The sequence below is a fragment of the Peromyscus californicus genome, unplaced genomic scaffold (assembly GCF_007827085.1).
Source record: "Peromyscus californicus insignis strain IS unplaced genomic scaffold, ASM782708v3 Scaffold_5__1_contigs__length_169319896, whole genome shotgun sequence".
NCBI lineage: Eukaryota > Metazoa > Chordata > Mammalia > Rodentia > Cricetidae > Peromyscus > Peromyscus californicus.
Window position 1 is genome coordinate 168,881,245 of NW_026294573.1, and position 16,408 is coordinate 168,897,652.

General features: G+C 40.3%; 1 protein-coding gene across 10 annotated transcripts in view; it reads left to right on the forward strand.

Moving 5' to 3' along the window:
• Eya1 (EYA transcriptional coactivator and phosphatase 1) overlaps positions 1-16,408 on the forward strand; it is a 148,409-nt gene that overhangs the window by 41,608 nt on the left and 90,393 nt on the right. For 7 of the 10 annotated variants that reach the window (XM_052717817.1, XM_052717818.1, XM_052717824.1 and 4 more), the window contains one exon: positions 2,272-2,409. In XM_052717817.1, the coding sequence (XP_052573777.1) occupies positions 2,272-2,409 (138 nt within the window). The remainder of the gene's footprint in view (positions 1-2,271; positions 2,410-16,408) is intronic. The other 3 variants (XM_052717819.1, XM_052717820.1, XM_052717826.1) reach the window with 1 other exon arrangement.

Sequence of the window (16,408 nt, forward strand, 5' to 3'; positions counted from 1 at the left end):
CTCCCGGACCGCACTTTGAAGACGCGGATCAGGAAGCATTCAAAGCTCGCATGCTATTTGTTCCTTCCCACCTGGAGATTATCTTTATCTTGGTGTAACTTAACTCAATTGTGATGGGGTCAATACCTGTAAATTAAAAAGAAATCCAGCCAAATCCCAAAGTTCTATTTACAGAAGACTACAAATCTCAAACTACCTTTTCTTCAATTGAGTTGTAATTGCAGTTTTTCAACCAATTAAATGGGAATAGAAGACTACTAAACTGGGCATTTTACTAAGGGGGAAAAAAAACCACAGAATGATCAAGAAAAAAGCATGTGAGTGTTTGTAGGAAAAGACTAGACTAGGTCCTTCTGTAGGTGAGATCGTCCTGGCAGCTGTTACATTAACAGTGTTGGTTGAATACTTCCCACCAAACACTGGAAGAACTGCGATTCTGTTGAAGTTTTTCACCCCTCAGAGAAGCTAGACAACTTTCTTCCATTTACTGCTGCCTCTGGACCTCAGAAATTTAGCTCCCTATTAGTTTATTTATAGAAATAAGGTCTAACTTACATTTAACTCCAGGTACTGTAGTTTTATTTCAAAACCATCAGAATTAAATGACACTTTCTTTAAGGGCCTGTGGCCCCAAGATTTCTACATAGAACTGTGAAAATAGGGGGAAAAAGAAAAAAATGGGCATAGATTTTCATAGTCAGAATAGCAGAGAGGACAAAAAAATCAAGAATTGGTTACGGCTTAGATTAGACCCATCACTCATCTGCTCACAGGTTTCTAGGAAAATGAGTTCTCTGCCTGTGGGTAGAGGTTTCGGAGGAAGGTGTGGCTCTCAATGTTTTCCACCTCTTCTTGCTTCCCCAGATCTGTTTTCACCATAGCAGTTCCCCATGCTGAGCCTCTAACGTGGTCCAGTGAGGGCTGGGGGGAGGGTCACGATGCCCTTGAGTGGAGAGAGAAGGGGGAAAGTCCCTACTGATGACACATGGGAATAAAGGGAGTTTCTGGAACTGTCCAGCCACCTGTCTAGGGCACGTGTGTTTCTAGGGATAATTTCCAGGTTTGAGCTGTTCACTGGCGAAATTACCTGTACATAGCACATCATATTTGTTTTGACATGTTAAGACTGTACTAAGTTTTCAATGTTAAGGTCATTGTGAAGTACTCAGAAATACTCAAGAAATTAATGTGGGCTTTCTCAGCCAAATCAGATTCTTCCACTGCCTTGGGATAATTACCTAACTTCATTCTACCCATGAAATTCCCCTAAAATGGAAATAAACAGCAAGACTACTGTGTATCCTAGATCTTAAAAGATATAATTTATCTTCAGTGAAAACCAAGATTATTGAAAAATGTGAATTCTCTTGGCAAGAATGTTTCTGTCTTCCCTCTGTGGGGATGAAGGTCAGTTGTTCATTTTTACGACTGCCTTTAATTACAATTAAGTGCAGAGGCCTACCTCAGTGTTGCCAAGTCCCAGTCTGGAATTAGTGAACCAGCCTGGTGCTTTGAGAAGTATTTGAGGACTACAAATAATCTTTCTGTAATCCTATAAGACATCAGCTTGTGTTTACAGATAATATAATTTCAAATGTACTTTAGCCTGCATGTAGAAGAATCACACTTGAATATTTGAAAACTAGTAATGATAAATGGGATGCCACTGGCCACTTCCCCACGTGTATAGATCACTCTGCTGTTTTAGAAGTCCAATTCTTTGACATTCTGCTTCCTTAATTCTGCCTTTCCAGAAAGATCTAGATCCTCGGGAGAAGGTTCCCCATTGTTTGTATCCTGTGTTACTTCCTTTAACTTCAAAATGTCCTGTGCATTAGCCTTAAAGTTGGGGGGAAAAGATGGAAATCCTAGAGACTCTGAGTAGTCAGGTCTCAGGGCAAAAGAGACTTAGAGACTTGGGAACAGTGTGTTAGTCTTTTATTAGGGTTGTTTCTGACTGACAGAATGACCTACTCTAGTCAAATAACAAAATGAATTATGGAAATGATATACCTCTAGAGTTCTACTTTCTAGAAAGTTGAATGCAGGAAAATCAGAGAGAATCATGTGAATAAATGTTCAACTTTATACTTTTTAGAAGAAAAATTGAACTTGTGGTTTATAGCATTCAACTGTAAGCATCCACACCCTGTCTTCCTGCAGATGAGTTGGGGAGCATTTGTGACTGGGCAGCTGTGGGAGTGTGTGCTTGTCTATATTTACCAGCTTCTGAGAATGAACAGGTAGATCAGCTCTCACTAACTGATTTAGGTGCATTGTGGGCAGGCATCAAGACGGAAGGTGGATTGTCACAGTCTCAGTCACCTGGACAGACGGGATTTCTCAGCTATGGCACCAGCTTTGGTACCCCTCAACCTGGACAGGCACCATACAGCTACCAGATGCAAGGTCTGTATACAGCCTCTCTTTGCTGCTTTCCTTCAACTGTTGGCTGTTCACTTCTAAAGCAAATGTAATATTCTCTTAGCTGCAAGTTGATGAGGGAAGTGAACTGGGCCCAGAGGCAGGACAACAACACATTAGATCTAAGATCCTTCACCTGCTGCCCTCTGGATCAGGATTTCCCTATTTATGTGAAGGAATTAGATGAAATGATCTATAAGGGTGTTATTTCAAATGTTCTAGTTTTATTTTTAATGCCAAAGTTTCTGCTTTTGTTGTATGTTACCACTTAGAAAAAGAGAATGAAGAGTAAGCGAAGTCAGCCACATAAGAGGCTGTGGTGTGGTGTGCAGAATGCCTGGATATAGTGTAACCAACCAACTTTCCTAAAAGGGATGTTCGGTTTCTTCATTTTGGTGATGGGTGGTGTTGGGGGACAGTGCACTCTGCTCTGCAAGTAGAGTATGTGATGTGTATTGTCTCAATGATCTACCAAAGACCAAATCAAATTTACACAGAGCCCATTGTAGCTGCCCCATGGAGCCCCAAGATAATGCTTCCAAGGACCAGTAGGTCTCTGTTGGAAACTGCAGACAAAACACAACATAGGTGAAATTCACAGCTCAGAGTTGGAGGCATCAGAGCCTTTTCCAGACTATGCAGTGCCACTTGTAATTAGCAGATTTTTACCAGGCAAATGCATCTGTAAAGTTCTGGAGAATATGTTTCACATAATTAAATATTTTTATGAGACTTTTTTTTAACCAAACATCAACTTCACAAACTATTTTTGGTTTTCTAAATGCCAAAACAGTTACATTGACTCCTCAGTCCTGCTTCTCGTCTGAAGGAACTCTTTTTATGATTTTCACTTTTTATCATTATTATGTGGTTATTCTGTTATCTGTTGAGGATAATTTAGAAAATATGGAGAAGCACAAAGATAATTTTAATCATGTAGTCCATACAATTCTTACCATTCTTTTCTGTGTACATGCACCACAGGCAATTATGTTGCATAATATTGTTTGGTCATGTGCCTATTTTAAGTAAGAAATATATTTTAAACATCTTTTTACACCAGTAAGTTATTTTCTAAAACATCATTGTAGTGGCTGTGTGGTATTCAGGGGTACTGTATTTAGCTACTCCCTGTTTGTTATTGGACATTTATAACAATGTTATGCATATCTTATTTGTATTTTTAATTATTTCTCCTGAAAAGTGAAAGTGTGGGATTTCTAGGCAAATTCTTTCATACTTTCTAAGAATTTCTTATGTATTTATATGTATAAGGATGTATTATAGGGAAGAGCACATGTTGGTGTTTGATATTAACTTTGATTTTTTTATATGTGTTTTTTAAAACTAAGGAGATAAGACTGTTTTCTTCTACTCACTGATATTATTCATCTTTATTCAGTGATTTGTTATATTCAGGTTCTTAACTTTTGTATACTATTTCATAAGCATATTTTTAATTTATGACTTTTTTATTTAGTTTTTACCGTATGTCAAGTTAAAATTCTATTGGTCGAGATCCACTAATTTTTCACATTTGTTTTTGCATTTGGTATAAAAAAAAGGCTTGAATTGTAAAGTTTTGATATGTTTAATGGCTACAGAATAAAACAGTCTTATAGCAGACAGGATTTATTGGTAGAAGGAAGCTACTTATACGCTAGATTCCAAAACTTTTAAGCTGTCTTGGAACAGGTTGTACACATACTGAATTTCAATTGAGTAGGGACAGGAGAACCAAGAGGTGATGGAGACACTTCATTGATGAATTTCACAGACCTGGGGCAATGGAAGACATCATGCAGCAAAGCTCTAGTTGCTCTCAGGATCTTGTTAAAGAGAGAGACAACCAAATCCGTGAAGCCACTGTAGATGCCTCCAGACTGTGAGGGAAATAAACAGGTACTATGAGGCTTCCACTGCCCACCAGGCATCTGAGCCTGGTGGAGCAGAAGCATTGTCAAAAGACAGGAGACAAACGGAATGCCCTCCGAGACAAAAAGAAAGCCAATGTGAGCCTCTAGCAAATTTTGTTTTAAGACAAATGATTCTTAAAAAAATATTTTATTGTATGTGTGTGGGTGTTTTGCCTGCACTACACACATGCCCAGTGCCCATGGGGTCAGCAAAAAGTGTGAGGTCCCCGAGAACTGTAGTTCTAGACAATTGTGAGTCACCATGTGGGTGCCTGGGTCCTCTGGCATTGTAACAAGTGCTCTCAACTGCTGAGCCATCTTTTCAGCCCAAGACAAATGGTTCTAAAATGAGTGTTTACATTCTTTTATATTTCACTCTTTTAGTCATATGTTGTTCACTGTGTTTTGCTTCATTGTCAACCTATAAAGGATTAGGGTAAGGATTAGGATCTGGCCTTGGACCTAGATCCTTTGAGAAATAGAGATTGAACATTTTTTTTTTTAAACCGGCATGCATGAGGAAAGAAATATTTGTACTGTCAGATGGTTTTGGGTTTTAGAGCATTTTCACACACATACATATATACACACACAAATATATGGAGAGATTGATCTTAGGAATGAGAAACCATACATGTTTAGACATGAAACTTAGTATGTTTACATGCATGTTTAAGCTCCAGGGATCTGCCTGTCCCTATCGTCATGAGTATTGGGATTATTCCATGTCTGGCTGGTTTTACACATGTGTCAGGGATCTTAACAGGTCTGTATGCTTGTGTAGCAAACACCCTAACCACTGAGCCATCTCAACCATGTTCAGATGCCATGTGACACCTGCCACTCCTCAGTGAGTTTCTAATGGTGGAGTCTGTTGACTCAGAAGCATCTTTTCTGGTTTCTTTCTTTCTTTTTTGATTGTATTTTGACATACAGCCTTACCATGTAGCCCAGGCTAGCCTCAGACTTGTCATGTAGTCAGGCTAGTCAAGAATTCCTAATCTTCCTGCCTCAGGTTGCCAAGTGCTGGGTTTACAGGCATGTGCCACCAGAACAAGCCTAAGTATCTTCTCAATACATTTTTTAAGTTTAAAAAATTATTTATGTGTCTAGGTGTATGTCTGTGTGAGGGTATGTCTGTATGTAGGGGGTGGTAATGTCTGCGTGAGGGTATGTACATATGTGTGTGAGTGGGTAATGTCTGTGTAAGGGTGTGTGTGGGGGGGTGTGGGGGTGTGGGTGTGTGGGGGTGGTAATGTCTGTGTGAGGGTATATATGTGTGTGGGTGACAATGTCTATGTGAGGATATGTACATATGTATGTGGGGGGTAATGTCTGGGTGAGGGCACATACTTATGTGTGTTGGGGGGGTAATGCCTATGTGAAGGTATGTAAGTATGTGTGTGTGTCAGGGGGTAATGTCTCTGTGAGGGTATTTACATATGTGTGTGGAGGTAATGTCTGTGTGAGGGTATGTACATGGGGGAGTTATGGCTGTGTGATGATATGTACATATGTTGGGGGGGCAATGCCTATGTGAGGTTATGCACTTATGTCTATGCAAGGAGGTATGCACATATGTGTGTGTGAGAGGGGGTATGTCTGTGTGAGGGTATGTACATATGTTTGTGTATGGGGGGGTACCCATGGAGTCCAGAAGAAGGCAACAGGAACCCTGGAACTTCCAAACATGGGTGCAGGAACCAAACTCAGGTCACGTACGAGAACAGGGATCGCTCTCAGCCACCGAGTCTTCTCGCCAATCCTGGTACACATCTTACAGTATTTTTTTTTTTTTTAACCATCTATAAAATAACTTCCAAAGTTCTTCAAATTGTATTAATTTATAATGAATAACATTGCTCCTTTGCTTAATTTCTTCTTGGGCTGGGGTATAGACCGGATGCTTGCTCAGTGTGTGCAAGACCTCAGGTTTAATTCCCAAATGGAAGAAAAATGTATCTGCCAGCTAGAAGATGGGTCAGAATGTAGTTTAGCAATCTCAGGCATTTTTTCTAGTTTTCTCCTTCAGGAGGAACTTTTCAATCTTTAAAATATAGGGTGGGTCCTGAGTTAGCTGCTAGGATGTCATTGTTACCAGGAAAAACACTTTGGTAGTTCAGATGACTCAAGCAAGCTGAGGTGTGGTCCATGCTTCCTCTAAGCACCCTGCTGTCAGACTTGAAGAGAACAGGTGCCCATCACCTCTCCCCACACTTTCAGACTCAGTGGGATAGTGTAAAGATGTTAAAGCTTTGACCCTGGCTGCAGAATATGGTTCTGGAGCTAGGCAGCCTCCTTATGGATCTAGCCCTGCCATCTGCCTCCATCCGTTATCTCAGGCACGTAAGAAATGGCACTTCTCATGGGCACAAAGTGAGGTAGCATTAAGATTTTATGTACACATTACTCTAACCCACATGGAGTTCATTGTGAGAAGTCTCATGGTGATTTCTTACTGTTTCCTCTGTGGTGGTGATCAAGTGATCAATATTTTAATTATTATTATGATCCAAATTTTGTGATAATTCTAGTTTATCACCTACCTCACCTACCTCATTTCCAAAGGGGTAGGGTGTTTATGTGCGTTTGTATGAGTAATATATCTTATGTAATATTTATTATGTGCACATGTATGTGAAGTATGATTAATATTTACTGTATACAATAAAATATATTTTCAATCTTTTTAACCAACAAAAATTCCAATAACCAGAAAGCACAGAAAAGAGGAAAATAAAGCAAAACAAAACCAGAGCTAAATCTAAGTAGTGTTTTAACACGAAGGGACAATGACTGCTAAGAAGAATCGGGGTTCTTTGTGCTTGATACAAAAGGGGTGCAGGGATAGGGTGAGTAAAAGTAACCAAGGGCAACGAAAAGCAACTTGGACGAGATGAAAGGTTGAGTTGGTGATGATGGTGATGGGTGTTGGTGAGTGAGAACTGCAGGAAACAGAAGAGCTGTTGGCAAAGGAATAACCAGACTTCTAGTTACCCTTGAAGTCACATTTCTACTTGGAGGGCAAGGAAGAAGTGGAAGGACAAGAAGAGAAGGTGGCAGTCATTTAAATATCAAATTGTTTATCATTCAGAAGCTTGGGGGGAGGTAGGTATGGGGGAGTATGCTTGTAATCCTGACTGGGGATGGTGAGGCAGGAGAATTGTCTTGTGTTCAAGGCTACAAAGTAGCAAGGCTCATTGTGTTGTATCAGTATCAAGACTCATTGTCAAGTAAACAAAGGAAAAAAGAGCTCAGGAAGAAAGTGGAGATGTAATATGCTCTGCTGTGTGGAAAACTTTGATGCTCACCCAACAGCATAAAATTGCAATGACATTCAGTGAGCCCTTTAGAACATCAAGGGCTGTTCTGATTACTTCACATACATCTCAACCTTCCCAACAACTCTGAACAACATCTTGCAGAGAGAAGACTGAAAGCCTGAAGAACATGTGAGCAATCATTTAACTAGTAAATTATGAGTAGCTTCTCAAGAATGGCTGCTTAAGGAGAATGGCATAGCACTGTCTAATCCTGCCATGTTGTCCACGTTCACAGGGGAGGCTTTTGTTGCCACATGACCTTAAAGATGGCTGTCGGCATTGCCTGTGTCTTCTGAAGGTGGAATTGGTCCCAGAAGCATGGTCACATGTTGCACATAACTAGCCATATAGCTAGTTGCTTTTTCTGCTCAGAATTCTGGAGAAATATTTTTAGAGAGCCCCTTTCTGAGCCATGTCTGTGTTTGAACCTTCCAGAGCTCCTGAATAACACATTCGTTAGGCAGTGTGTGGCCTTTATGCACTGTGGGGCCTGGCATGCTGGGACGGCCTTTCTAGGTGTCCTCATTTAGTCCATATTGTTCTTCCTGGACTCCCATGCTCTGACATTTGGTACTTCTGTCATGGCAGTGGCTTCAGGGACTCCAGCACTTGCTATTTCCAGCTATCAGATCATTGTTTTCTATGCATTTACCCTAGAATTCCATGAAATAATATCTCTGCATTTGGAAAACTCTGTTTTTTAACCTTTGCTACAAGATCACTAAAAAATTCTTTTCCCACTTTAATTATTTCTTTTGTGATTTTAGTGAAAGGTTAGAACCTTAAGTTCAACTGAGGAAGACAATAATGTTCATACTCTCAGTCACTGTAGAGTTCACCCTGAGAAAATGATACCTTTGCCTGTTCCTTCTGACCTCTTTCTGTTTGCCAGTGTTCCTTTATGCCTCTGGGAGAATATATTGAATGATCTGAGGAGGCTTTTCTCACACACAAACCTTTTGTAGATGAACAGGCTTGAAGGGTTGGCTGGGCATCGACAGGGGGCTGGACCCGCCAATGATTTTCAGACACACAAAACCAGTGCAAGTTAACGTGATGGAGACACACAAAACCAGTGCAAGTTAACGTGATGGAGACACACAAAACCAGTGCAAGTTAACTTGATGGAGACACACAAAACTAATGCAAGTTAACTTGTTGGAGACACACAAAACCAGTGCAAATTAACTTAATGGAGACACACAAAACCAGTGTGAGTTAACTTGATGGAGACTCACAAAAACAGTGCAAGTTAATATGATGGAGACACACAAAACCGGTGCAAGTTAACTTGATGGAAACACACAAAAACAATGCAAGTTAACTTGATGGAGACGCACAAAATCAATGCAAGTTAACTTGATGGAGGCTCAACTGTGAAGAAACCTACCTTTCCAAGACAGCTTACTTCTGTGTGTCATAGACAGTCGAAGGCAACAACATCTTTATTCATATTTTTATCCCCAGCACCTAGCATTAGTATGTCTAAAATACATACATTTTTGTTGGTAGTAGAGAGATCTATGGCTAAGTAAAAGTTAGAAGGTAGTATCCATAGACTCTGGTGATCATCATTTGGGGGGAATGAATTTGGAATTTCACATAGTAAATTTTCATTTAATTTATCATCATAGTATATATTTAAAGCAACCTGTGGATTTTCCGGGAAGGATGTCAGGATTATCATGGTAGAGGTGTAGAATGTCTCACTGGGAGCCCATCCCTCCCCAATAGCCATGATGTTATGGGGTATTCCTGTCCTTCTGCTCTTAGGGAAGGGGTTCAGATTGCCATGAGACGTGGGAGGGGCTACAATGAAGGAAACACTAAATCTAGAGTGTGCAGGAACTGTTTCTTTTCTTTGGATGCCCTTGCTTTGGTAAAGGATTTTAAGTTCTCATTTGTGAGCAGTGTTTTTCTGAGGTTCAGACTGGTGAGGAGAAACAATAGATCAGGGCAGAAGCATGCGGAAGAGCACACAGAAGGGCACAGGAGCCCACCTCTCTCCACTCGTCCTGTGTGCGGGGCTGCATAGGGTGGGGTGAGAACGTCTCTGCTGTAGAGCTCTTCAGATGTACACATGCATTGTCCCAGTTTACTAGTCACTTAGACACTCAGAGACAGCCTGCTAAACCTTTGCATTTCAACTTATTTGCTCTAGAAATGGTATTTTCCAAGGGGAATTCTTATCAAAGATACAGTTTTAGGAAAATACATAGCAAATCTTTAAAAAGAAAATCTGTTAAGGTTTTTGAGAACTGTGTGTCCTGGCTCGATCACACAATAACGTTATGGTTGGAACACAGCCCTATTTTTAATTTTCCCCTTAATTGCTTTAATTCCTTTGCCTGTCACCTCATACTTATTTTTAAGTTCTTGGTTTTTTTACATCTTTTTTTCCCCTAAGTTGCTTTTTTAAAAAGTAACATTCCATTTCAGCTCTTTTGGCATCTTGTGTTATTTCAAGTGTTGAAAATTATACGGAAATCCCTTGAAATCTAGGTTTAGCAATAATTTGTGACCTTTACCAATTTTATTGTCTGTATGAGTTGTTTTTAGTTAAAATATATAGAAATATATCAGGAAAGATGAATGGATTACAGCCTTTATTACCTAAGTAAAAACTTTTCTTTGAAAATAAACTGGAAGAAAAGGGAAACTTGGCCCATTAAGATCCATCTTCTATGAAGGAGGAGGCCTTGCTTTTCAATGGCCCATCTGGCTTTCTGAGGTTTCCCCCACGGGCCCGCGCTGACTTCTGCCATAGAAATCGTGCCCGATGATGGACATAGCCCATGGCAAAAAGGCCAGAGAAGGAAAGCAAATGGACTTCTGTGAAAACCCACGAGGGACAGACAGCATCCTGCTTGCTGAATAAATGCTAGAAAACATTTTAAAATGTGGGCAGGACAGACAGGCCCCTGCAGGTTCCAGCTTGCTTAGGTTGCCTGGGATTCCGGTTTTTAATGTGAGCCCTTGTTCTCTGTGAAACAGACCTTTGACCTATGTGTTACTTTTTTTTTTTCTTTTTTAAAGCTTTTTGAAGTTAGAAATGGGCAAAATTCTCCAGGTGAAATCACACACAAAACAGAAATAAACATAGGCTGTGTTCTTGTTAACTAAGAGGAAGTAGTAGAGACATTTTAATGCAAGTCTTTTTGAGGGATGGTGTGTTTTAAAGGTACAATCATTTTGCACCTATGGGACCAGGAGACCCAGACAAGGTCTCCCACAAGGACTGTTTCTTGTTTGCTATGGTTGACAAAGCTCCACCCATTCTCTGTAGGAGAAAGGACAATGGAGGAAGAAGCCAGAGCCTTGTGATGGACTATCCCTGGGTGACTTCTGTCATTTGCCAGCCTAATAGAACAGCAACAGTAAAGTCTTTTAGAAATGAATCAGTTTGATTTCAAATTTAGCTATTAAATTTCTTATATGTCATTTTCTCTGCTCTTGGGGTGTGTATGGTTTTTTTTTTTTTTGTAAACCAGAATTAATCCCAATATTTTGAATATCTGAGACCCTGTCACCATTATTAATTCAGACAACTGAAAGAGTTTGCATGGTAAATTGGAAAATAGTGAACCAGAACACAGCGATAATGGCCTTCCTCCATCTTCTGCATTTGCTGTGTGAAGATGAGTATCCTATGCATTTGGCAACTTTGGAAATAACTCAGGACAAAAAGTAGAAATCTGGAAACATAAACATACTAAAAAATATAAGATGTGGGGGAAGGGTAGTCTGAAGCAAAATCAAGCAAGGCTGGAAGGCATTACACTACCTAACTTGAGAATATACTGCAGAGCTATAATGACCAGGACAGCATGGTATGGGCATCAAGACCGTCATCAGTGAAACAGAACAGAAGTAAACAGTCAACTAATTTTCAACAAAAGTGATAAGAATAGATGTTAGAAAAGGATAGTCTTTTCCAGTAAGTGCTGAGGGAGAAATTGGTCATTCACATGTACAAGAATAAAGCTATGTTTCCTTCTCTCTCACTATATACAACAATAAACAAAGTGAAATACAAACATAGGTTACTATTACATTCTGAATTTGAAGACTTAAATATGCAAGCAGAACATATTTTCCTCAATACACTTGTGATATGCCTTCAGCATCTAACTTAACAGAGTAAATAGCCTCCTAGGCATTTATCTGAACCATAAGGTTGGTGTTCCACTATGCTGTCAATAGCTGAAACTGCAAACTCCGGCCTTCACATGCTCATGCACTCCACACAATTTGTGCATACATACAAATTACATGTAGATATACATGCAAAAGAAACATAGCTAATGAATTTAAGAAATCAGGCTCATGGAGCAAAGACTGGGAAGAACTTGCTCAAAACTGGTCTAGGGAAGAGATAAACAATAATATTAGTGAGCCAGGGTTCCCAGAACATAGTCAGTACACACAGGAATAGTCAAGGAAGGTTATTGAAAAGACAAAGATTATCTAGGCCTTGAAGAACAGGGAAAAATGAATGATGGGGAGAAACATTAATTGAGGGGAACAGGGCCACAGTAAGTTTTCAGAACAGTTTTGACCACATTCTGGATAATTAATAGAGTGGGCCATGCATGGAGAGCCTTGAGAAACATCTTAGATAAGATCTGTCCCAGCACCTTATCCCAACTCTACACCCTCAAGTCCAGCCCTCATATCCAGACTGAGATGCACATGTACACCTTTACATTTATTGTAGCTCCTTTACTCTTCCCAAGCTTTGGAAGGAGAATCACAGCATTTTGTGGGTCCTGCTTTAACAATATTGACATGTTGGACATTAGGATTCTAGGATTTTTCCGGTGCCATTTCTCTTCCTGTGATTTTTTTTCCTTTGAGAAGTGATCAAGAAACTTTCATTGTACACCTCCAGCTTCCCTTCCTGCTTCTCTTTGAAGCTTTCTTTTGCTCTCAACTCTTCCAGGGGTGGTAAAATGTGCTCCCTGCTCTTTCTGTGGAGTGCTGTACTTCTGTGCCAGCCTGCTTGGCCTTCAACCCCAAGTTGAGGCAGCCCCTGTCCAGGCTTCTGGTGTCTCCTCCAGCAATGCTAACCCATACTTTTCTCCATGGCCCTCAGGAGTTTGTGGAATGTTTAAGATGTGTTGATGGAGTAGAACTTGGTTTTGCAATAAGAGATATAATCTACTTATTCCATAAATAGTCTCAACATTAAAAAGAGATCAAGGGACAGGAAAATGTGTGTTCTTTGCAGATTTTTCTGACGGAAATGACATTTTTCAATGATTCTGAGCTAGGAAGGAGTCTTCATGACAAAGAAAGTATGGATTTTCACAGTAATAAACTCTTTTAGTAGATACAATTTTCTTAAACTATCCAGTAGAAGGTGTCCCCTCCACATCCTCCTGAAGTGTAACTTCACCAGAAGTCACTGAAAAGTCACCTAAGCCAACTTCTCCCAAACTCCTCAACTACGATGGGTTCTAAGAAAGGATTCTTTTCACCCTGGGTGACCTTCATGATTTTATGTGAAATAAAGACAGAAAACATTTCGCCATAGAACATCTCTGATACCTTTCACTCTCCCAGCAGCTCTGTGGAGTCTAGTGTAGAATTGATGCTGAAGTCTGCAGAGCAGCTATCATCCTGGGGCTTCCTGCTCTTTGTGATCTGTAGCTCAGCTCAGGCACAGCTGAACTCTGTACAGGCTGGTCCGATGGCTCAGTGCAGGTGCTTGCCGCCAACCCTCACCTGCGTTACATTCCTGGGATCCACCTGGCAGAAGACAACCAGTTCCTGCAAGTTGGACCTCCACATGTGCACTCTGGCACTCAGGTGTGCACATATGCACACATGATAAATATATACATACATAAATATGAAAAGAACCACCAGTGCCCCGCACAGGTTCTGCAAATGCTTGAAGAGTATGATTGCTTGCTTTGTGCATAAAGACAGTTAATCTTGGTTACATGTTTTTGAAACAGTTCCTAGAATATCTAGTGAATTTGGTGCTGAAACACGGTAGTAAAACTCAGATTCTGTGGAATTTTGGTAACATATAGGCTTTGAGGTTAGACAACAATAACCTTCTACCCTAACTGCTGGGATTTCTGGATCTGGGAGGGTCTCAAATAGGCACCTTTCAACAAGGTCTCCTGATCACTCAGAGGTCATTCACCAACTGTATTTTGATTGCAAAGGTTCAAATATATAAGAAAACACTCTTGCGACTCAGATAGTCAATGCACTATGGACATGAAGGCCTGCATGTTTAGAACTGAATGGCTTGATGAGATGCAGTCACACCTCTGCCACATCTCTTATAACTCCAAGGGTTTTCTGCATGTGTAAAATGAAATGTTACTATCTCCCTTATGGGTCTATCTGGAAAGGGTGATTAGGAACAAACTCTTGATTTGGGCATGTGCAGGATGAGTCCTCAGAGGGTTTGAAGTTCTGTATTTGCTGTTGTCACTTTCGTAGGACACCATGGGAAGTTTTCAATGAATTTCCAATTCCCCATAAATCCAGACAAAAATAAGAGGCAGAGGAATAGTAACTAGACTTTAAAGTCAGGCAGGCATCTGGTTGAAAGTCACTGTGACCCCGAGATCTGTAGTACCTTATCCTAACTATTATTTTATCTGAAAACTTAAAATATTAACCCTGCCAATATCAAGCTATGGACAAGAAAGATGGCTTAATAGTAAACCCAGCAGTAAAGATATTTGCTGTGAAGCCTGAAAACCTGAGTTCATTTCCTGGGTTCCATATAGTGGAAGGAGAGAACAGTCTCTCACAAATTGTTCTCCAATCTCTAATGTCCACATGCACATATGCACACACGAGCACGCGTGCGCACACACACACACACACACACACACACACACACACACACACACACACTCACACACTAAATGTAATAAAAACATCAGGTTGTGGCATGTAAATCATCTAACAGAAAAATGGGAGTTACATATTTTTCTTAAAAAAATGTTACTATATCTCTACATATGTTACTATCTGGATGTTTTATATGTAGGGTGTAGATACTCCTGTTTTTATAAACTCAAGCATGTGCATAACCTTTTATATACTCCCATCTCACAGTGAAAGGACTAACAAGTATAATTAGTACTTGTTTGTTTATAGATGGATTAGTAGAAATTAGCTTAAAATACTGATAGTAAGTCACGGATGTGATCATATGCATATACATATATACATGCTACAAAGACAGGCTCATTAATAGGTGAAAAAGTAGGTAGATAAATGAAAGACAGAATGATCTAGGCTTATGCAAACAGAGGAGGGAGAAAAACGAGGTAGGGGACTTTGTGAGGACATGGGTTTCTAGACCATGTGGAATTAAGTCTGATAGAAGGTGGCCAGTGTGTGACTACAGAAAGGAGGTGTGATGCCGAACGGCATTAGGAGAACCACATGGTGGCTCACCAGTTAGGCTGGAAAGAGCATCTGGGGAGTGGGGCTGGGACTGCTAGGAAGAGATCAAACAAGTACAGAAGATAAATAGGGACCAGACAGCTGAGGTCTAATAAATAAGCCCCACAAGGAGCTTGACTTTATCCTGGGGGCAACTGGGAGCCACTAACAGTTACGTTTCAAGTGGGGGGTGGTGACGGGATCTGCCATGCTCTTTAGAGGAGGAGTTTGCCACTTCCACAGGACAGCAGCAGAGCACTGGACCAGTGAAAGCAGCTAGCAGACAAGGCTGTGGCTGACAGCAAGTATTAGCAGCCTAGACTCGAAGCCACCCTATTTGCCCACGTTCTGTGAGAAGCCAGGTAGAGCAGCCCTGAGACCTCGCTTCTAGTAAAGCAAATATGGTCTGAGCCCCAGTCCCTAGGAGGTACACCTTTCCCTGAAGCAAGTGAGATCCTTTTGGAAGTTGCATTAAGTCCCTGAGGCCACTGGGGTGCCATTAAACTCCTGCTTCAGCACACTGAGTGGAATGGAATCTCAGCCTGCAAATGAGTATAACTGATGTTGGCTTCTAGCGAGTGTAGTCTTAGAAACAGCGTACGTCTGGAAAGTCACTTGGGTACCATTTGGAGTAGTGAACTGTGATTTACTTGGCCCTACCCTAGTGGCCTGTATATGCCAATATAGCTTCCATGGTCTTTTCTGCTTTGTTCCAGCAAATAACTTATGGAATGAAAATATCCATTTAAAAATATATTTTCTGTATCTTATTCATTTTCTTGGTGAGTGGGGATTATGGAGGTCAGTATTTATTGCCCAAAAATGTGTCATTTAACTGAAAGTAGCAAGTCATAACCTAAAAATGTACAGTTTAAATTAAAGCTACAGGTCATAACCCAATGTATTTTTTCTTATCGACTGTATATAATAGCTGAAGTTGAGTAAAGTGTACTTTTATACAGAAGAAACTTAGACTTATTTCAGAAGGAAATTTTAAGTGCTTAGTATTTTTATCTTTCTCTGCATATCACTGTCATTATTAATTATTTGTTCTCTGATGTACAAATATAGAAGGAATCCTACCCATGAGATTCGGTGTTTAAAAAGCACAGTAAGCTTTAATCCCAGCACTTGAGAAGCAGAAACAGATAGATCTCTGAGCCTGAGGCCAGTTTGGTCTACCTAGTGAGTTCCAAGCTAGCCAGGGCTATGTAGAGACAGACCCTGTCTCAGAAAAAAATAAAGCCATATAATCATCCTGATACCTCCTGTGTGGTCCCAGTGTATGTTATAACCATCCTTTTATTCCCATAGAATCATCAG